Source organism: Lemur catta, chromosome 10 (assembly GCF_020740605.2).
Source record: "Lemur catta isolate mLemCat1 chromosome 10, mLemCat1.pri, whole genome shotgun sequence".
NCBI classification, from domain to species: Eukaryota; Metazoa; Chordata; class Mammalia; order Primates; family Lemuridae; genus Lemur; species Lemur catta.
In genome coordinates, this window is record NC_059137.1 from 28,615,353 (window position 1) to 28,638,940 (window position 23,588).

The window sequence follows — 23,588 nt, forward strand, 5'->3', positions numbered from 1 at the left end:
AGGCATCAATTAATTCAAATCTGATTTGCTCATTAAAGGTAACAACTCTAAAAGACCAAAATCCATAACTATTTACAGAAATAGTCATTTTTAGAAAACACTAAAAATAATTTTTGAATAGGTTTCCTTAAAAATAGTCCCTTCTGCTGACTTCCTAAAAGAAAAAAGTACACACTACTCACCACAAAAATAAATAACCATTACACAAAATTTCAAATATTTGGTTATTTATTAATGCCCATTTTCAAATGTTAAATAATATTCCCTACTTTTTATCATGAGACTAACAGTTTAGGAAGACTTAGTATTGAACTTAATCATCTGCACTGTACTTTTTCCAAATCCTTATAATTCTATCCAAGTTCTGGCTGTTCAGAAATTTCTTTGAAAGGTATTTAGCTAATTCAGTTACAGTGAAATTTCAAGTTAATATAAATTCACAAAGTGCCTTGTCATTAGAAATCCATGAGGTTTGAGGAAAAAAGGACAAAATTTATAAAATATAAATGCTACCTTGAGTATTCTTGCCTGAAACTGTGCTATTAAAATAGTAATTTTAAGTTCAAGTTATTTAAAACTGTGGCATGTAGAAATTTTGAAGAAAAGAGATATGTTATTTTCCTGATATGGTATGAAATAATGGCTTTAGCTGATCCTTCTATTCTCCTATTTTTCAAAATCTATTTCCTTTCCTTGACCTCAGTGCCACAATTAGCCAACAAACCAATTCTGCAGAATAACTGATCTAATACTACTCAACAAAAGTGATAGTTCTAAGCCAAATGTGGCTATGAACAAATCACCTTGCTAGAGTTTCCACATATCACAAAAAAATTTTGTTGTAACTTTTTAACAAAAAATTCGTTCTCTATGGTTAATTTATGTTAATAAAGGTAAAATGCAGGCTTTGTATGTATGTGATGTTTGAAAGTGAACATTTTGATATAATTTATAATATATCTCTGAACAGCCACTCTGAATGGTTATAAAAATCTCTTCCATATACAGTGTCCCAAAAGTTTTGGTGCCATTTTAAGCTTTGAAAATTTCAGAAATTGAATGCTAAAAACTGACCCCAAAAAATTCATTTCAAAATTTATTTAGACTTTTTACACCCTATATTCAGTATTGTGAATTCTGAATAAGATGTTTTTTTTTCAGTCTCTACTTTTCTTCTTCAGAGGGACTGGAAAAACTTATAATTAGACTTTCAGATAATGCAACTTTGTAAGTCTATAACACATCAACTCCTGAAGCTTTGAAAGCCAGTGGGGTCTCTTCTCCCAGATAACCACATAGGCACAGGGTTCAGGTGCCTACTCAACAGTCATGTTCTCAGGCTTTTCTTGGCCACTCTAAAATTTCAACACATCTTTGCCCTATGTAGTTCCTATCTCCTTTCCTGATTTACTTTTCTCTTCTCACAACTATCTAATATATGTTTTACCAATTTATCTTTCTTTATTGTCTGTTTCCCCGACTATAGGAAAACTAGATGAAAGCAGAGATACTTATTTGTTTGATTCACTGCTGTACCCCCAGCTCCTAGGAATACTTAGCACATCAGGAGGCATTCAATAAATATTTATTGAGTGAATAACATTGAGTGAAAAAAAGAAGTTAAATAGCATGATCCCAATTTTGAAAAAATTAAAATATGCATATACTTCTATTATACACAAACACAAGTAATGACGAAAAGTATACATACATAACTATACCTATACCCACAGAGAAGAAACACTATAAGGAAATACTAAAATTTTAGTGCTGACTTTCTCACGTGAACTTGTTTATCCCTTCATTACGCAACCTAGTAGTCTTCAATATCTGTAGGATAGCCATAATGCTGCTAAACTTAGCACAGATACCTGATCAATGCTATACTGTGTCATATAATTTCAAATAAAAAACTCAAGTATCCTCTGGTATCAGATTCCGGAGTATCTAAGAATGCCCCACCAACCCCAGCAGCTGTTAGGTTCATTAAATCTGAAATGTCCAAATCAGAATCAAAAGTTTAGTTTATTGTACCTCAAACAAGAAGCAGCAGAATTAATCAAAGTATGCACCTAAACTATTGACAGAGTTTTGCCATCTTAATGGTAGTTCGTTTACACCAGCAGCGAAGAAACCTGGAGACCGTTTTGGCGATGAAATCATGAAAGGCGTTTTTAACAGCTTGTTGAGAATTGAATATTTGTCCTTGCAAGAAGTGGTCCAAAGCCTGAAAAAGTGGTAGTCAGTTGGTGCAACGTCTGGTGAATACTGTGGATGACAGAGAGTTTCCAAGTCTAGCCTCTGTAGTTTGAGAAGCACTGTTTGTGTGACATGTGGTCAAGTCTTGTCTTGCAAGAGGATAGGCTGGTCTCTATTGACCAATCCTAGCGTCATCACAAGCATCTTCATCATTTCATCCAACTGGTTGCAGCAGACATCCACTGTAATCGATTAACCAGGTTTCATGAAGGGATAGTGGATAATACCAGTGCTGGACCACCAAACAGATATCATTAGCTTTTTTTGATGAATATTCAGCTTTGGACTATGTTTCAGTACTTCATCTTTATCCAACCATTGTGCTGAACACTTGCAATTGTCAAAAAGAATCCATTTTTCCTTACACATAACAGTACAGTGTAGAACTGGCTTGCCTTTATGTCATGACAGCAAAGAAAGGCAAGCTTCGAGATGATTTCTCTTCTGAGGCTCATTTAATTCATGCAGAAACAGGCCGGGCGCGGTGGCTCACGCCTGTAATCCTAGCTCTGGGAGGCCGAGGCGGGTGGATCGCTCGAGGTCAGGAGTTCGAGACCAGCCTGAGCAAGAGTGAGACCCCGTCTCTACTAAAAACTAGAAAGAAATTATCTGGCCAACTAAAAATATATATACAAAAAAAATTAGCCGGGCATGGTGGCTCATGCCTGTAGTCCCAGCTACTGGGGAGGCTGAGGCAGTAGGATCGCTTAAGCCCAGGAGTCTGAGGTTGCTGTGAGCTAGGCTGATGCCACGGCACTCACTCTAGCCCGGGCAACAAAGTGAGACTCTGTCTCAAAAAAAAAAAAAAAAAAAAAAAATAATTCATGCAGAAACAATCTATACAGCTTTTTCACCTTGCTAATTTATTTCAAATGGTCCAATATTGTTGGAACAGTAACATCAAACCTTGTTGCTAATTCATGCATAGGTTGAGATGGATTCATTTCCACTACATCTTTCAACTCAATCATTATCCACCTTTGTCTCAGGTCACCCACGTGGCTCATTTTCAAGATTAAAATCACCAGAACAGAACTTCTCAAACCATTGGACGTACTGTGAGTTCATCAGCCACATCTTTCCCAAACACTTCATTGATATTTCGAGCTGTCTGAGCTGCATTGTTTCCACAACAGAATTCAAATTCGAAAATAACACGAATTTCTGACTTATCCATGGTTTCATAAAAATTGCTCTAAAAAAGCACGTGAAAGATAATCTGAAGCTAAAACATGCGTTTGAAAGACTGAAAATGTACCTTCACAATAAAAATAAAACAAGAACTTTCAAAGTGACATGTCAGAAATATTAACTGTCAAACTTAGTACTTAAGGAAATGGGACATTTCATATTTAATAACCTAATATATATCACAGCAGGGAGAGTAAAATATTTTATTTTTTCCTTTTGCTTAAATAAGATTATACTAATTTCTTATAAAAAAGACAATACTTTTATCAGAAAAAAATAACAAATTATCAACTCATAATTCATTCAAATATTTAAATAAAACCAAGGATACTATTTAAAAAATCAGAAGTCATACTTCTTTAAATGAAAGTAAATTTTCTGTAATTTTCTACCATGCCTTCAATCAAAAAGCAAAATACACACACATACACATACACACAGCTTAATCCAACAGAAGTCTTACTTTTCGGCAGTGTTTTTAAGACCTGCTAATTCCTCCTCTAGGGCCTGTAGCTCATTCTCTTTCATTCTTAGCTCATCCTGAACATCTTTGAGTTCTTGAAACTTGGTCAAAATAGAAGCTGCCTGAGATCGAGCACCTGATAGAGGCAAATTGAAACAGGGCTTGCACGTTAAGCTACCACATATTAAACAATAAAAAGTCTTCTAAGAGAATTATACTGGAAGTGATTCAATAGCTAATCTTTCAGTAAGCTTATGAAACTACATAATTCATTCTATCACTTCATCTTTAGGACATAAAGAATTGGTAAGAAACAGATCTAAGTAGATGTGGTAGATTATTTATTCAAAATAACCACTGCCTTGTCTACTGGGCCCATCCCTCCAAAGCCCATCTTCCACTCCACTGACAATAGACTTGCCCATGTGATGTGTTCTGGCCAATGAAATAGGAAATGCACTTCTTCTGAAAGTAAGCTTTAGGAGGTAGCACATAATTAAGCATTTCCTCTCCTTCAGACTAAGTCCCAGAATAACAACATGGAGCAGAGAGGCATCTGACCTGCCGTAAATGCAGTATAATTATGGAATAAATTTGTTGTAAGCTACTAAGATTTTGGGAATGTTTGTTACCACATCATAATCTGACCCAAGCTCTGATACAGCAGGGCGAGCAGAGTAAACTGATTTCACATTGTAAGCAACTATAATCATCCAGTAGTGACAGGGAGGGATTATGTTGACAAGAAAACTTGTCAACATAGATTTGATGGAAGAATGCCAAGATCAATTAGAAATGCTGTTATGAACATTTTGCTAAGATATGGGGTTTTGCTATCCCTTAAGAAGAAACTTCAAGAATATCCAAATCAATAAAACCTAAAATGTTTCTTTTGTTATAGATATTTCAAAATATTTTCTCTTTATCTTCCATTTGAAGATACTAGTCATTTTACTGAAGAACTTAATACTTGATCATGAAAGTCACCAAATTGGCTAATGTTTTCTTGGCCTAAAAAGACATTTGTCACTTGATATTTCAAGAGGTTCTATATTGTCTACTTGGTTAAAAGCACAAACTCTGAACTCAGAGTGCCTGGCTTCAAACTCTGAGTTCTGCCACTTAATAGTGAGTTACTTAACCACTCTCTACCTTCATAGCTGCAACTGTATAACAGAGATGATAATAATATGCCTACCTCATAGTTAAGAATTACATAAGTTATTTAAAGCCCATAGAGTAGGGACTTATGGAATGATAGATCTACATCTGCATTGTCTACCCCTTAACCATTTGAGCCTTTGAAGTGTGAGCAGTGCAACTGAGAAAATCACTTTTATTTAATAAAATGTAAAGAGCCACATGTGGCTAGTGGCTAGTGTACTGTATGCACAGTCTCAGAACTTTGCCTGTACTTAAGTACTATTCAGTGTTTGTTATATTATCACTTGACACAGATCTGGAAACTCAATGTGGCAAATATTACAACAAAAGGAATATAATCACCAACTAAGAATTCCTTTAAGGCATTAAGGCACCATGTGAAGGGCAGATTTTTTTTGTTTTTTTCACTTTTGATAGGAGCAGTGACAGTACTGGTATATACACAAATCAGGAGTTAACATGTTTCCTGAAGTGGATAGTTAGGCTAAATATGTACTTAATAGAAAGATTTAATTTCCCAGTGACTGGAAGGAATATTCTGATAGAGCAAAAGGCAATAATAAAAAGAAATAGATTTGCTATAAATAAAAGCAGCTAAGAAATTGATTAGTAAACTATGAGACCCTTGAGGGTTATGACATTATATGATTTCTCAATATTATTAAGTACCTGTCACATGGTAAGTATTTAAAAATTAAACTCAATCCTTAGATTTACATTAAGTAAATGTAAGTATGGAATGTAAGTACACATTGGATCTTAAGTATAAAACCTGACCGACCATTAGTCCTGGTTCTAACCAAAGACTAGGAATAAAACTCTAAATTAAGTCATCCCAACCCCTCTACTCTATTCCCTATTTTTAAAAATGGAAGGGAGGGCTTCCTACTTACCACACAGAATTGTGAAGACAAAAAAAATATAAAACTTACCTCCACTCAATGTCCCATGAGGATCAAACACATCACCTCCTAGAGTTACAGTTCTAGTCATTATCCTTTTATCAAAGGCCACTTTTTTGGCATTATCCATACTGTCACAAACAAATGTTGTTCCAAACACAAATTCCATTGCTTTCTGAAGTTCTGGTTTATAGTCCACCAGGGAAAGAGCCACATGAACGTTGTTAGGGCCAACCTGTGGGGAAAAAACAGATGTGCCATAGTACATACTATTTATTTCTTTTCCTTTCAAATATTACACTAATAAGAACTGCTGTAATAGAAATATAAGTATTACTTAGCATGAAAATTCTTTTTGAACTTTCTAAAAAGCTATGTAAAACTCAGAAGTTTTAAGGAAAAAATTGTAGGTTTAAATATTGAAAGATCTATTGCTAAGTAAAATATTTAGCTAATACCAGGCATTATGAGAGTTTCTATCAAGAAAAAGCAATTACCAAGTTTCTAAATCCAAAATAGACTAACCTAGACAAAACTTTCTTAATGAAAGTACAGTATAGGTTGAGTATCCCTTATCCTAAATGCTTGGAACCAGAATGTTTTGGATTTCTGATTTTTGGGGGATTTTGGTATATTTGCATTATACCAGTGGAACATCCCGAATCTAAAGTCCAAAAGGCTCCAATAACTCATTTCCTTTGAACATCGGGTCAGCGCTCAAGAAGTTTCAGATTCTGAAGCATTTTAGATTTTTAGATTTGAGATGCTTAACCTGTACAAGTAAAACAAAAACCATTTTGTACTTTCTTAACTGTGAAACTAGCTTGTTGGTACTATAATCGTGTAAAAATGTAATAAAACTATGACATTAATAAAGAGGCCGATTTTTTTTGTTTTAATCAGACTTTATATGTTCAGCCTACCCCATCACCTTGTTCCACAGAAGCCAACCTATCTTCTTGATTTTTTTGAAGGTTTGCTACAGTTACACCAAGCTTTAAGTAACATTTCTAGTGCTTTTCCCCAAAAATCCAAAATGCTGCAATGAGCATATTTCTTTTGAGCATCATGTTGATGCTCAAAAAGTTTCAGATTTGGGAAAATTATTCGGATTTCAGATTTTCAGACTTGGGATGCTCAAACTATGATTCCCACATCAACACAATTACATAAAATGTTTGTTTTAATTATTAGTAATTTGGTTATCCCACAACAAATATTCTTCCATTCAAATTAAACATGCTAGAGTAGCCACCTGCCAGTTACAGAAATAAAAACAGAATTGAGTAAAACATAATAATTTTTAAAAATTCCTTAATTTTCTATTTTGATCCAACTGCCTCTTTTCAGTCTTTGTTTATAAAGTCTACTTCTGCCCATCTTTTTTAAAATACTAAGTATCCCTTTCGGAGCTTTATAGCAGCTGCAGAAATCAAAATGAAGGCAGCTCCATTAACATATGTTCAGTATTGTTCTTTGACATAGCAGCTACCATTAAACAGGTCTGGCTAAGGGATCTGAGTGAAAACTATCTTTGCTGTTACTTAAAAATCCCAATTTCCTTCTAACACTGGGACTTGACCTATGGCTGAATTAACTTCCTGAGCCTTTTTAATCCAAAGATGACTTTTCAAGTAAAGAAATTATCAACCCAAAACACAACCTTCCAATTACTCTGTACTTATTCTCCCTCTCTTGATAGTATACATATCAATACAACTATATTTTTAAATCATTTTCATTGAAACCTCAATTTCAGCAAGGACACACTATATGCACTTAGTTACAGATTTATTTCTAGGTTTCATAGAACTGTCTTTTCAACTCATGGACTTGGAATGCCTGCTCAATAACAAACTGATACTGCTGCTGAATGTTTTATGACTGGCATCATGTCAGTATTACACAATCACGATAGCTTTTTAAATGTATTTCTGTGTACTCATCTATTTTCTTACTAGCAAGCATAGCACCTTAGATCCACCTCAGCAGTTGACCAGGATGCTGGGCACCTGCTATGTACAGGCCGAATAGCCAATCTAGAAGAACTCTAATAAAGTAAGTTTCCCTACAATACTGATAGATGTCTTCCATAATGGTTGTCCTTGTAGGCATTTTAAGTGTGTCCAACATTTAAAAAACTTAAAGAATTTTGGATATTTATCTATAAGCTAAATTCTACTAAGAAATCAGAAGTATAATTTTTACTACCACCTGATAGTTATGTGACTTAAGGTTTAAAGACATTCCAATGCTACACTTTGAAGTATCAAAGGAAGTTCTTGTCTTCCAACTTTTCTATTCTCTCGCCATCCAATTGCACAAAAGCCAACCCTTTTAAATTAAAAATCTGTGGTTCTGCATATGAGCATGTGTCCTCAAATTAACAACTCCTAACTTACATAGACATAAGACAAAAATAAGACTTACAAGATTCTGGGCAACCTTCAGAGTTTCTGGAGCAATACATCTGGCTGAAATTTTATTGAGTGGAATTATGGTGTATCGACGCTTCAGTTCCCCTTTTTCAAGTAGCTTTTTACCAGTAACCTAAAACATGCATTTGAAATTTAGAAAAATATATATTAATAATGATAGGAAACCTTAAAATGGAAAGAATACAAGTTTAGAAATCCATAATCAAATAAATGTTTATGGAGGACCGGAGAAGATGGCGGACTAGAAGCAGCTTGTATGTGCTGCTCTCAAGAAGAGGATAGAAAGTTGCAGGCAGAGGCCTACCTATGGATGGCTCTTCTTGGAAGGAACATTGTAAGAATGACAGGGGACATTCAGAGTGATGGAGAAGGTGATACAGCAATTCATTCAGCAAGACTGAGGGGGAACTTTGGGGAGGCATCCACACATGGGGAGGGTCAGGAGGAGAGACCCCTGGGGCTCCACATTCACCCTGCAGCCTCTGGGCCAGATTTGTAAGGGGGCCTCCACAACCACCACCGCCACAGACCTCTGGACTTATCGGGGAGCTGCTAGGAGTCTGGGCAGAGACACTTCACCACAGAGCAGAGCACAGCAGCAATATGGTGGCTATTCATCTGGGTTTCTGCAAGTGATGCCACTTTGAGCTTTCCAGTACAGGATGCTAGGTCTGCAGGGGCTTAGCTTTGCAATACCAACTTTCCACACAGTCCCCGCAGAGTGGGAAGAGGAGCAGACAGAGTGGACACTCCCTCCTGCCATGCCCTGTGACTGCATGCCCAGAGCCCCTTCCCCCCAACACGGGATCTGAGCACAGGAGGCACCTCAGGCACTGCAGATACCACCTGAGAAGCCTTGCGGTTTGGCCCACCATGTGTGGCTCCACCTCCAGGGTCCTTTGCTGCCGGAGCCATGACCCACATATGCAGCACAACCTCTGCAGTTCTACACTGTGGTCTGAACCCGTGGCCCCGCCCACACAACTCTTACCCTGCCTCCCGGCCTCAGTTTTAGCTTAGAGGCTCCCGGTATGCCAAGGCCTGAGGCTCTGCCCTAGAGGCTTCACAGCAGTTGCTGAGACCACGGCTCCACCCCCTGAAACTATAGAGCTGCCCCCAGACTGCAGAAATCCCCAGAGGCCCAACACTCCACCAGGGACCCCCATCTTCAAGCTGACATTACACATAGACCTGGTTTGAGCAAACACCCATAGGTGGGATACCCACAACCACTGACTAGACAGCCTAACCCAGCTTCCACTGTCACCTCCGTGGGGAGACCCCAGGCAGAGCAATCCCTCACAAAGCCAGCCTCTGTGGGGAGGGTCTCACACAGCCTCAAACTCCAGCTTCCAAAACTAGCTGGAGAATAACCCACCACCCTGCACAAGGATCATCCAGCAGTGGCTTGAACAGTGACAATCACAGCAGAAGGGACAAAGGCAACAGCTACACTACAGTCTGAGTGTGCCTGCCCCTCCCCTGCTGGGTCAACATTACACAGTAGGACACAAAAGCGCCATCTAGTGACCTCTCTTTCAGAATTCTCACTAAGTAGGAGAGTTCCCAGAAAAAAAGAACAGGTGCCCTGAAAACATATCAGTCCTGAGCTACAAGAAACCAGGAAAAAAATTCTGGCAACATGAAAAAACAAAACAGTTTGACACCCCCAAGCGACTATAATGGAGCTACAGCAGTGGATCCCAACCAAAAGGAAAATGTCAAAATATTAGAATTTGAATTCAGAATATGAATGGCAAAAAAGATGAACAGAAATGAAGAGAAAGTTGAAAGCCAACAAGAAAGCAAAACAATTTCAGAAAATAAATGAAGAAAATAAAAAAGTCACTAAAGAGCTAGACAACATAAAAAGGATATAACAGAACTTACAGAAATGAAAGAGTCATTTAGGAAATTTGAAAATACAATCACTGGTATCACCAGAGATTCAGATATCTAGATAGAAGACGGTCATTGAAGACTGGGAAGACGCATAGCAAATAGGTGATCTCCAAGACACGTATTTATCAACCTGGCCAAAGTCAAAGTGAAGGAGAAAATCCTAAAAGCAGTAAGACAAAAGCAACAACTAACCTACAAAGGAAAACCCATGAAACTAACAGCAAACTTCTCAGTGGAGATGTTACAAGCTAGAAGGGACTGGAACCCCATCTTCAGTCTTCTTAAACAGAACAGCCAGCCAAGAATCTTGTATCCTACGAAACTGAGTTTTACAAAGGATGGAGAAATAGAGACTTTTCCAGGCAAGCACACACTGAGGGAATCTGTCATAACCAGACCTGCCTGCCCTACAGGAAATACTCAGACAGAATTATATATGGATTAGCACAAAATCACCCGAAAGCTAAAGCTCATAGCTCTTATAAAATAGCATAAGAAGGAAAACAAAGCAATAAGGTATTACCCAACATGATAAACAGAACGGCATCCTGCATATCAATAATAACACTCAATGTAAACACTCAAAAACAACAGATGCTGCAGTGGATGCAGACAGAAAGGAGGTACGCCAATACTGTTGGTGGGACTGCAAATTAGTATGACCTCTATGGAAAAACTGCAAAGTAGTGGAATCAACCTAAGTTTCCATTAATTCCTGAGTGGATTAACAAAATGAGGCATATATATATGCACCACAGAGCTGTGCTCCCCAACCCCCAGGCCAAGGACTGATACTGGTCTACAGCCTGTTAGGAACTGTGCCGTATCACCACCTGAACTCCGCCTCCCCCCAATCCACTATCTGTGGAAAAACTATCTTCCCTGAAACTTAGGAAACTAGCTGCACAGCAGGAGGCGAGCAGGCAAGGGAGTGAAGAAGCAGCTTCATCTATATTTATAGCTGCTCCCCATCACTCACATCACCACCTGAGCTCCACCTCCCACCACCCCAATCTGTGGAAAAATTGTCTTCCATGAAACCAGTCCCTGCTGCCAAAAGGGTTGGGGACTGCTGCCATAGAGTACTACTCAGCCACTAAAAGGAATGAAATAATGTCTTTTGCAGCAATTTGGATGGAACTGGAGACCATTATCCTAACTGAAGTATTTCAGAAATGGAAAAACAAACACCACATGTACTCTTTAATAATTTGGAACTAATCAATAGGCACACATGGGCACAGAGAAGTTAGTCACTGGAAATCAAGAAGTGAGGAGGTGGGAGGAAGGGAGGGGTAAAAAGCTACCTAACAGGTACAATGAACACTGTTTGGGTAATGGGCACACGAACAGCCCTTACTGAGGTATTATAAAAGCTAGCCATGTTAAAACAAACAAACAAACAAACAAAAAACATTTGTATCCTACTGATATTTTGAAATTAGGAATGAATAAAGAAATGTTTAGTGCTTTCTATCTCTCATCTCTCTTGCATACACACACACACACACACACACACACAAACAATATGGAATATTATTCAGCCTTAAAAAAGAGATGCTACCATTTGCAACAACACAGATGAATCTGGAAGACATTATGCTAAGTGATATAACCAGACACAGAAAAACAATTACTGTATGGCATCAATTATACATGTGAAAAACAAAAACAAAAGCTGAATAAGAAGAACTAGAGAGTAGAAGAGTAGTTACCAGAGGTGGGGAGGGGGAAGGAAATGGGTAGAAGTAGATCATATGCCAAAGAGTACAAATTTGCAATTAGGTAGGATAAATAAATCTACCCATTTCGAGATGGAATGTGCAGCATGAGGACTATAATTAATATTACATACTGAAAATTGCAGAGATTTTAGGTGCTCTTAACACACAAAAAAGGTAACTATGGAAAATGATGTATGTATACCATGTATATGTAGCAAAACATATTGTACACCTTAAATATATACAATAAAAAAATTCAAAAGACACAAGGATGTAAATTCAACAATGACTATGTAGCATTCATATGAAGGAAGAAGAGCACTCTACAGAGGAACAAAAAATGAAAATTGAAGAAATGTAGATAAATTCACTATTACCTTGATGGGAAGACTGACATTAAAAACAGGTCATTTATTCCCAGATTATTTTACAAATTTAAATAAATTCAAAGTTACACAGCAAAAATAATCTCCAAAAAGACTGATAATACGCATTCTGAGTTCCTAAATAAGCCTGAGACTTCTTTTAAAGTACAATTATCCAGAAGTCATTAACTGAACAGTTTTACCCTATAAAGATAAGTGACCTTAAAATAGAATCTTAAAACATCAAAAGAGCATCCAATTCTTCTAGCAGCATATAACTTTTCAAGCTACACAGCAATTTTAAATATTCTTTATTAAAATCAATTTACCTCTGTATCTACTACAACATTGTAGAGTCGTTCCCCAGCCACCAGTTCTAAAGCTGTAGTTGCAGAAGTATCTTTCACACTAATCAGAGAAGCTACGAGTCCTTTCACACAATTTCTATTCCAGTTCTTCTCTGGATCCCTAAAATAGAAAAGTTGACAAAAATTAATCTTAGATAAGAAAATAGAGAAAGGCATATTTTACCAGTCAAATACTCTTTGACAACACATTAAACTGAAAGTAGAAGAATCACAGTTTCAAGAAAACAAAAATTTTAACATGTTTCAAATGACTAGCCAGCTGTTGTTTTTATATCAATCAATAGATATTTCAGTATGTTTTTTCAATGTAATAAAAACAACTCTGATGTCCTCATCACTATAATACATACATACGATTATGGTAAGTATTCCATAAAAAAACCCACATAGCTAAACAAGTTATAAGACGTAAATGCAGGCCGGGCGCGGTGGCTCACGCCTGTAATCCTAGCACTCTGGGAGGCCGAGGCAGGTGGATCGCTTGAGGTCAGGAGTTCGAGACCAGCTCTGAGCAAGAGCGAGACCCCGTCTCTACTAAAAATAGAAACAAATTAGCTGGCCAACTAAAATATATATAGAAAAAATTAGCCGGGCATGGTGGCGCATGCCTGTAGTCCCAGCTACTCGGGAGGCTGAGGCAGTAGGATTGCTTGAGACCAGGAGTTTGAGGTTGCTGTGAGCTAGGCTGACGCCACGGCACTCACTCTAGCCAGGGCAACAAAGTGACACTCTGTATCAAAAAAAAAAAAAGACGTAAATGCAGATATTTAGCAATAATGATAGAACAACTTTAGATACTTTAAACTGAGATTAAATTCCCCTCGTTTTGGTTTTAAGATGAGTGGCATGAGCAGCCATTAAATTTCAAAAAAATTTCCCCTGCCAATATTTGAAGCATTTCAATAAATGTTTAAGGCAAAAATATTCATTACGGAAAAGCAGCTTACAAGAAGTTCCACACAAAAATCTTGGTGTTAATTTTCAGACTGGTTCCAGCTTAAATGAAAATATGTCTTGGTTATTACTATGATAAAATTCAAAATTTAAATCTCTCACTTGTATGCAAATTGAAGATTGGGAAATCTGGCCAAGAGAGCTTCATATGTTTCTTTCAATCTACTGATATCACGAGACAGCTGCCTGCGCTTTTCCAAAAGTCTTTCCTCCTTATTTTCTGAAGAGTAAATCATAAATAGAAACCAAATTTTAAAAACTCATTCTACTGTTTTAAGGAAAATATTAGTAAACTCTGTTTCATTCAAAAGCATTCCTAGAAGCAAACTATAAATTTCTGATAAGTATTAAATTTAAAAAATGCTTAACATTCAAATTTCTATCAAATGTCAAGCAGGCATTATTTCCAACAACAAATAACAAAATTTTCATTCAAAGAAACAACATATAAATTGAATGCCCACTAATGTAAAAATATACAAATGACATTTTTGAGCTTTCAAATGATGAAAACAGGAAATTCTCAATATGGAGTTCTCAAAAATTCAAAGCACTGTTTTATAATATTTTTCTGACTATTTTTACAAATACTTCTTATACTAATACCCATTAAGAGGCTAAAGTGTTTCCTACTTCCTTATTCCCTTTAAATTACTTTTTATCAATAATCACTACCCTCCTAATAATTTATCATGTTTTTAAAGGGAAACCTTCATAATTTAGCTTTTTCATTTCAGCTTCAAGTTTTTCTTTAACTCTCTTTACAGCTTCTAAAGCTTCTTGATCCTTCCTGTAGCCACTATCCATCTTCTTAACTTCAGCTTGTTTATTCTTTAATTCCTGCTGGGCATGTTTCAACTTCATCTGAGCCTGTGACAAAGAAATGTAACAGACAATATGACATATGAAGCAGATAATGTAAGTAATTAAATGGGCACAGATTCAGATTGGTTTAATTAAGAGACCTTAGCCTAGAAAACATAACTGTTTGGTCTCTTGGACTGGCATTTCAACAGATCAATCATTTCCCAGTATTTCCTCCTCAAGAAATTACATGGAGTATAAACTAATATATAATTAATATACATTATTAAATAATTTGCAATATAAGTCCATATTTTAACATTTATAAAACATGACATACTAACAAGGTTGAAAAATTATATCACAGTGAAAATGTCAGTAGCTGGTTAAATTAAAAATACAATAGAAAGCTAGAAATCACAATTCTAGTTTCCTTCCTTTCCAATTAGGTGTTATTGTATGTGTACATATGTGAGTACTGTCCAACAACAGTGGAGAAGCTGCACTGAGCAATGAGAAATAAGATTATATAGGAAAAGGAGGCTAAACTGACAGAGAAATTTAAATGCTAAGAGTAAAATATTTAAATACTAGCACTATTTAAATGCATCAGACCTTAATACATCTGAAGTTTACATAATTGAGTATTGTAAGATGTATAAGGGAGTACCCTTCCTCTAAAATTGAATAATAGATTTTTCACGGTTCTTTTATAAAATAAGTGAACAGAAAAACTTAGAGTACTTTCAAGTTTTTCTATTGTCAAATTCTTATAAATTTTTGTGACTAACATTTCTGTCAGCCCTGAATGAAAAAGTTGCAAATACATACATAGATAAACTTCAGTAGGATTAATGCACAATCTCACATATTTGTGTGCACATTTAAAAGCTGCATCCTCCATTATAAAAAGAAAGGAATGACCTGTGTTTGTGTGTGTATGTGTACATATATATACACACACGCACATATATATATATAAAATATTTTTTTTCTGCCAGCAAAACTCTTGTATTCATAGGACTTTACACTATGTGACCATATTTGACAAACATTACGTAGACTGACAAGACTCAGAAGATTATGAAATCAGAGTAGGGAGACCAAAGATTGGAATGTGTGTAAATGTGAGCTCATGTAAAGAGACTTCCTAGAAAGATGTTGTAAAGTTCCAGAAACAAGGTTTTTAAGAACTAGGTAGGAAAAGCAAAGCAATGGAGAGGATGGGTTTTTTTTTTTTTCCTGTTAAAGCTTAAGACTTCAACACTATGATGTCAATAAAAACAAACAGCCAGAAAAGAATTGACTAACGTCCAATATTCCATACAATGCTGTAAACAGAGCAAACCATTTAATGCACTTATGAACTGAATTAAGATAATTTATGTTTTACAGCATCTTGACAAATTAAATTGCTAAATCAATATTTAGCAATTAACATATATTTTTGCTGTATTAGGTATCACAGAGATGAGACAGAATAAAGTAAACAGGTTCACTGACACTGATTATTTTCAGAATTTTGTAACAACTGCCAAAGCATAATGTGAAAAGAAACTTCTTAAAAGAGAAAAAAAGTAATCACACACTGCTTAATGTCTGTAGTTACCTGCTTGGCTTCTGTCTGAGCTTTACTTATATCATTTTTACAGGCCATCATCTGAGTGGCTAGAGTCGCTTCTGCTCCATCTTCACTGCTGGACAGGCCAGCGGAAACAGCATTGAAGTGCTGCTGTGCAGCAGCCAGAGCTTCGGCATCTTTATTACTTGCTTCTTGAAGGGCATGCAGCCCATCTGTTATCTTTTTAACCTCTTTTTCCTTCCCTGCTAAAGTTTTAGAGTCCTTTAGAAAGAGTTTCAAATTGAAAAATATATGTTAGGAAAAACATTCACTTTTTTACACGCATATACCCTCACCTTATCACATTTCATAGCAATTTGAAGTGAGCATGATAAAGAAAATAATTCAACCATCATAACTTTATAAATACTGAATTACTACTTTGAAATTCACTCTCACTTTTGGGGATAAATGTAACTCTTATACTACCTGAAATATTTTCATTCCATATATTATCAAATCTAAGAGAAACTGAGCTAAAAATCATTGCATATTGAAGAAACTAAAAATCAGTTTCTAGAGCTATAAAGTTGAAATAGTAGCCATCCTACACTAAGCTTAAAAGTAGAGGTTTTAGGATTAAGAACATGTATATGAAAATATTTTATAAATTATTAAAAGCCATAAAATTTAAGTACTAAACAGTTGTAGGGAAAGTATTACCAATATTTAATACCTTTTAAGTAATACTAACCAGATATTCAACACTATGCAAGAGACCAGCACTGGAAAATGAAAAAAAAAATCTAGCTATCTTATTTACAAGAAAGTGACCACAAATTTTGGCCCACTTGATTAGGTCATGATTCATCAAACACTTACTAGGCACTTACTATACAGCAGGCACTGTTCTGGGAAAATTAAAGACACAGACTACAGGCCGGGCGCGGTGGCTCACGCCTATAATCCTAGCTCTGGGAGGCCGAGGCGGGTGGATCGCTCGAGGTCAGGAGTTCGAGACCAGCCTGAGCAAGAGTGAGACCCCGTCTCTACTAAAAATAGAAAGAAATTATCTGGCCAACTAAAAAATATATATACAAAAAAATTAGCCGGGCATGGTGGCTCATGCCTGTAGTCCCAGCTACTAGGGAGGCTGAGGCAGTAGGATCGCTTAAGCCCAGGAGTCTGAGGTTGCTGTGAGCTAGGCTGATGCCACGGCACTCATTCTAGCCCGGGCAACAAAGTGACACTCTGTCTCAAAAAAAAAAAAAAAAAAAAAAAAAAAAGACACAGACTACAAACTTGTCCTCAGGGAGGCTATATTCAAGGGTGGAAGACACAGTAAACAAATAAAGCAAGGGAAGGAGACAGAAAGTGATGGGAAGTACTATTTTAATAAGAATAATAAGGGAAGAGGCCTTTGTGAGATAACATTTGAGCAGAAGACTGAAGAGAGAGGAATTACCATGCGAATGCTTGGGTGGAGGGCAGTATACTTGACAATCTCTAGAACCTGTCTGAGTGTTTGAAGAACTGCAGTAAGAGTATAGTGAGTAATATAAACAAAAATTCTTGGCCTTGGTAGCCTGACAGCTGGGAGGCCTCTGGGATACTAAACACAACATATACCCCATGTGGGTGTTCTTTGGTTCCTTTAGTCAAGGTGACAAAAAAAGCTGCCAACTTTGACTGGGGCCTTTTGCAGGCCTTAGAAGTCATTAAACACTTCTTTAGAACCTGCTAGCCCCATGCAATGACAGTATCCACAACTTCTATGCACACTGACTGGAGTCTATGGCAACAGAAAATTGCCACTAAAGTGTGCTAGACTCTCAGATTTTCTGACTTGTAAATTGCCTAAGGCAGCCACCAGATGTAATCCTTTTGAATGGTAACTCCTAGCTTGCTGTTGTGCACTGGTAGGGACTGAACACGTTAAACCCAGTATACCATACATATGTGTCTGCAACTTGAACTGCCCATTTTTACCTGGGTGCTTACAAATCTCACCAATAATTTGGCTAAGCTCAACAGAGCTCAATTATCAAGCAGAAATGATATATTTAAGATCAGGTCCAGTCGGAACCCCAAAGGATCACTAGGCTCCATGAACAAACGACTAGCTTACCAGAAGGGTCCAAGTGACCCAGAGGGGATGCTTTGACTCCTCCTCTGGCTACCTGGGGCCCAAGATTCTGAGATGAAACAAGGCAGAGAGGGTCCACTGGACTGTAGCCACCATCAGGCCAATGAATGGCCATTATTTGACTGAGACTGAACATGGATATTCTGCCCAGTGGGCCAAACTACAGGCAGTGGTGATGTCTACTCAGGTCACCCTACCATCGTATCTTGCTACATGTTTAACAACTCATGGGCTGCTGCCAGCAGCCTAGCCATCTGCTCAGGAGAATGGCAACTGAGTGACTAGACTGATAAAAGATCCACTATGTGGAGACAAGGACTATGGCAACAGCTTGCTGCCTGAAAGGGACAAATATATGTCACTCATGTGAATGCTGAGGCCACCTTTGAAAGGAATTTGTCATATTTTTAGATACCCCATCAGACTTTACTCTGATCAAGGAACATCCTTTACTGCCCAAGCAACACAACAAAGGGCACTCTCTTGTGGAATAAGATAAACTTTTCATGTACCCTGTCATCCACAGGCCAATGGAGCCTCTCAACAATGGAACAGCTGATTCATAAAACAACTGAGAGACATCAAAAGGATGAGCTAATGGGTGGTACCACCATCGGACAAGGGCAGTGTGGACACTAAATACTATACTCCAGCTCAAGGGAAACAGTGCTGCAGTGGATGTTGAGAAACACTGAGCTTGCTAGGGGTGGAGGTGGATCAGGCAGCTGTCTGCTTAGACTGCACCTGTAAAATCCCAATCTCAGCATTTCTAATCATCTGTTAGCACCTATGAATCCCAGTATCAGTGTTCCCAACCATACTTTTTACTATTTGCCTTTAGAATGCATGCTCTATGGACATGAATCTGGAAGAGGAGGTTATTTGTCTCCTCAGATGGATGTAACACTTTGACTGACATAATCTCCTTGAGTATTGTTGAGCCATAGCCAGAATGCATTTTCACTAGCCCAGGAGGACCACCATCAGAACCAGGGTGATCAGGCCTGCCTGGAGCACCGACTCGCCCAGGATCCCAGCCATTCAGCTACGAAGCTTGCAACAAATCGTGGACTTTTGTTTTCCTTTGCTGCCTATCTATAAGTAATACATTCACTTCATGTAATATGTCATATATGAGTGTTTTGTGTTACTGACCTCAGACAAGTTAGTAACCAGTGCACAGTGAACCTCCTTCACAGAGTCAAAGGAAATATTTAAGCCTAGTTATAGATTTGCAAGGCATCAACATGTAGATGGTATGTAGAGCAACAGGGCTGAATGAATGTATATAGAGGATGTCTGAGTGTTAGCCCGGGAACATGCTAAAATTTAGAGATCAGGAAGAATAAGCGGATACAGAAAAGAAGATAAAAAAAGGAGTAATCAGGGCCACTATGTGAAGCTTAAGGACCTGATAAGATTAACGAAAAATGAACCCAAACCAAGAAAGGTCCATACTTTAGAGCTTTACAAACCTCAATTAAAAAAAAAAAATCTGATGCACTGATTTTAGCTGCTATGTGTCAAAACACAGACTGCTGCTATATCACATTCATATTGCTTTTGTCTAAATTTTTACCTTACTGTTTAAGTTGATAATTGAATGTGCAAATACATCTAATATGACAGTATAAAGAAATATTTTATTTTCATTATTTTTTTCAATGAAAAGACAAATATTTATTCTCACTGGGACAACAGAATCACCCTCAAGAGAAGTCCGTAAGCTCCAATACACACCTACTTACCTACCCGTATGAGACTATACACTTGAATCTTCTGTTACTATGGATGACCAAGTCCTACTACTTGCAAAGATGACCTCATCTAATTGTATAGTTTCTATTCTACTCTCATCTACTGAGGAACCTTGTTTTAATAATTCTCCAATCTCTCTTTTCTGAATCACAAATGATGCCTTTTCTACTGCATCTTTTCCATCAATACAATTTGTTATTTATCCAATGTAAAAATCAAGCCAAAAAATCTCTTACTTGTACATTACCCTCCAGTTAGCTCCCTATTTATTTAGCCTTTTCAGAAAACTTCTCAAAAAGTTATGTATACTCACTCTTAAATGTTTTGGCCTTCGTTCTGTGAGAGTATGAACACACTCTAATCAGGAACTCAGGGCCACCTCTCCTTGAAACACCTTTTACATTTGGCCTCCATGACAACTTACTGCCCTGAGACTTTGCTCATACCTCCTCAATCTCTTTGCTCATTCTTTCTCATGTCTCCTAACTTCTTAAGTATTCAGCGCTTGGCCGGGCGCGGTGGCTCACGCCTGTAATCCTAGCACTCTGGGAGGCCGAGGCAGGTGGATCGCTCGAGGTCAGGAGTTCGAGACCAGCCTGAGCAAGAGCGAGACCCTGTCTCTACTAAAAATAGAAAGAAATTATCTGGCCAACTAAAATATATATAGAAAAAATTAGCCGGGCATGGTGGCGCATGCCTGTAGTCCCAGCTACTGGGGAGGCTGAGGCAGTAGGATCGCTTAAGCCCAGGAGTTTGAGGTTGCTGTGAGCAAGGCTGACGCCATGGCACTCACTCTAGCCAGGGCAACAAAGTGACACTCTGTCTCAAAAAAAAAAAAAAAAAAATAAGTATTCAGCGCTCAAACCTTAAGCCTCTTTTCTTCTTATATACTCACACCCTTAATAATTTTATATAGTCTCATGGATTTAAATATCATGTATACATTGATGACCCCCAAATCTGTATTTTTGCCTAGATTCAATACTCAAACATATTTAATTATCTACTCAGCATCACCACTCAAGATGTCTAACAGGCATCTCAAGCCTATATTGTTCACACTGTATTTATTTTCTCCACTCAAACCTGTTCTTCCTGTTTTGTCTTAGGTAATGGTAACTCCATACTTCAATGGCTACTCAATTTAAAATCCCAAATTGCACTCTTCTTCCCCTATACCCCTAATCCCTTTCTCTGCTTTACTTTTTCTCCACATCAGTTATCACTATATAACATGCTATACATTTTATTTATTTGTATCATCATTTCCCCCACTGGCATGAAGGACCCACAAGGCAAGGACTTTTGACCATTTTGTCCATTGCTATATACCCAGCCCAAATAACTACACCTAGCTCATAGTGGACAAACACAAAATATTTACCAAATGGATAAATGTACACTAGCAGCAATTAAATTAGGCTTATTTGCTTACCTCAGCCATATTGTTTTCCAGTTCTGTGCGTTTGTTTTCTTCACTTGCCAGATTTGTCTTCTTGAGATCAAATGCACTTTGAGATTTAGTATTAATTCGCTGAGCCTCTGCAAGAGCATCTTCTAAAGATCGAAGTATACCTCCAATTTCCTATAATCAAATGCACCCAATTCAAACTATTCAAAATTTGTTCATGTTGTCATTTTCTCATATGATTCCCATATGAAATATTTACTTTTTTACAAGCTATTTCATTATCCTACTTTAAGATTAACAAATCAATATGGAACACAATGCCCAGCAAACCCTAAATAGTTATATCATTTAATATTTTTTTTCGGAGTATATTATCTGTACTAATATATATGTCCAGACCTTATCTTTACTTTTTTCCAATTCTTCTATTTCATGATTAAGTGCTTTTATTTTTTTATCATTCTCAGACAATTTTTCTTGAAGCTGTACAACTTTATCCTGCATTTCTTTTAACTCCTCAGCCGAGCGTGCTTTGGTATCTTCAGCCAGCAAAAACTGATAAGCAATATATAATCGACTCAAATGTTCTATTTCTCTCATTACTTTTTGGTACTCCAAATAGGAAGATCTTTCCTGAAAGAGAAGTCACCAATGAAGAATAATTCAAAATTCATATTTTTAAACAAATTTGGAAACAATCAATCTATAACATGTATCATATTTCCCATTACATGATATAATAGATTTCTGTCTCATATTGAATGATCATGGCATTTTAAATTTTAGGAAACTTTACATTACATTAAAATTCTGGATTTTTAGATAGCATTATACCATCTCTAGTGAATCCTATGTGGCTATTTCTTCTAACATATAATCAAGCAGCTGGGATTAACAAAGAAAGATAGGTCCATAAACTGGTGGCAGGAAGTCTACAAAGATAATCTACATACCCAACAGTGATACACTATTAAGTATATTTTTAAATCATGTATACAAAAAGGGCACCTTCAGAATCACAATTTTTCATTTTTTCCAACACCTACATTGCTATAAGAATTAATAAAACACCTTTCAGCATTACCAAATTTTAACGAGCATTTAATAAATTCCTCAATGGGTATCTATAAAAACAATGTAGTTTATAAATGTATTCTTTTACTGAAACATGGCCAAGTTTTATATCAGGAGCTGCAAAAATCAAAGAGAAAACTCAACTCTGTTTTAATACCTTTCACTTACAAAATGCCTTGACAGCAATAATTACAGTGCTAGCCTCTCTTATCCTAGAAGTTATTCATTCATTCTACCAACAAGGGTTACTAAGTGTGCCGTATGGTTAAGAAATGTTGTTCTAGTCAAATCATCCAGGGAAATCCAGACTTGTTTAATAATGAAAATCTGACATATCATTTTCTGAGATTAGAAAGATCATTCTCCAATATCATAATGACTTAACAGATATGAAGTACATATTGTCTGCAAGCAGAAGACTGAGTTATAGAGTACCAACTCTAACTCCTTATCTCATCCCAGAAAACAATCCCCAAGAAATAGTATATATTTCATTCCCATGTGCATAATTTGGGATATATCACCACACATTCTGACTCTCCTCCCATATATAGTATATACCTCTTTTAATTTTTGAATGGTTGGAGTAATCTCTTCTTCAAGTATCTGGAAAATAAAGGAAAAAAAAATCAGTATTTTTAGTATGAAAAGTACCATAAAAAATTTTCAAAAGAGAAGTGTCATGGAAGAAAGACTATAGAAAATTGAACTGAGAAAAAAAAATTCCATCTATATAGCACAAACTTCAAAAGCAAGATTACACTCTTCTCCAAAAATGTTTTATAAAAATTTAATTACCGTCTTAATTTCTTTCAACTTAGCCTCCTTTTTTTCTATAGTTTTCTGGGCAGCTATTTTTTTGTACTCATACATTCTGGTTCCAGCTGCTTCTTCTATCATGGATAAAATCTGGAATGACAATTGTGTTAATGTTTTAAGAATCCAAGATAATGTGTCTCATTGGAGTTTACACTAAGTATATCATTTATAGTCTTGACCTCACTAAGCATCTTACAAAAATAATGGCCCACATAGACCAAAGAAGTTAAACACAGTAATTTTATATAAATCTTCTTCTGTAGGGTTTTTTTGTAAGGATGAATC

The 23,588-nt window shown here is 36.7% G+C and overlaps 1 protein-coding gene across 3 annotated transcripts in view; it reads right to left on the reverse strand.

Moving 5' to 3' along the window:
- Positions 1–23,588, reverse strand: part of SMC2 (structural maintenance of chromosomes 2) — a 47,504-nt gene that overhangs the window by 18,530 nt on the left and 5,386 nt on the right. For all 3 annotated transcript variants that reach the window (XM_045562438.1, XM_045562436.1, XM_045562437.1), the window contains 11 exons: positions 23,283–23,393; positions 23,046–23,090; positions 21,810–22,043; positions 21,435–21,584; positions 16,144–16,377; positions 14,441–14,600; positions 13,833–13,950; positions 12,738–12,876; positions 8,410–8,529; positions 6,010–6,214; positions 3,914–4,049 (listed from right to left, as the gene is read on the reverse strand). In XM_045562438.1, coding sequence (XP_045418394.1) covers positions 3,914–4,049; positions 6,010–6,214; positions 8,410–8,529; positions 12,738–12,876; positions 13,833–13,950; positions 14,441–14,600; positions 16,144–16,377; positions 21,435–21,584; positions 21,810–22,043; positions 23,046–23,090; positions 23,283–23,393 — 1,652 coding nt within the window. The remainder of the gene's footprint in view (positions 1–3,913; positions 4,050–6,009; positions 6,215–8,409; positions 8,530–12,737; positions 12,877–13,832; positions 13,951–14,440; positions 14,601–16,143; positions 16,378–21,434; positions 21,585–21,809; positions 22,044–23,045; positions 23,091–23,282; positions 23,394–23,588) is intronic.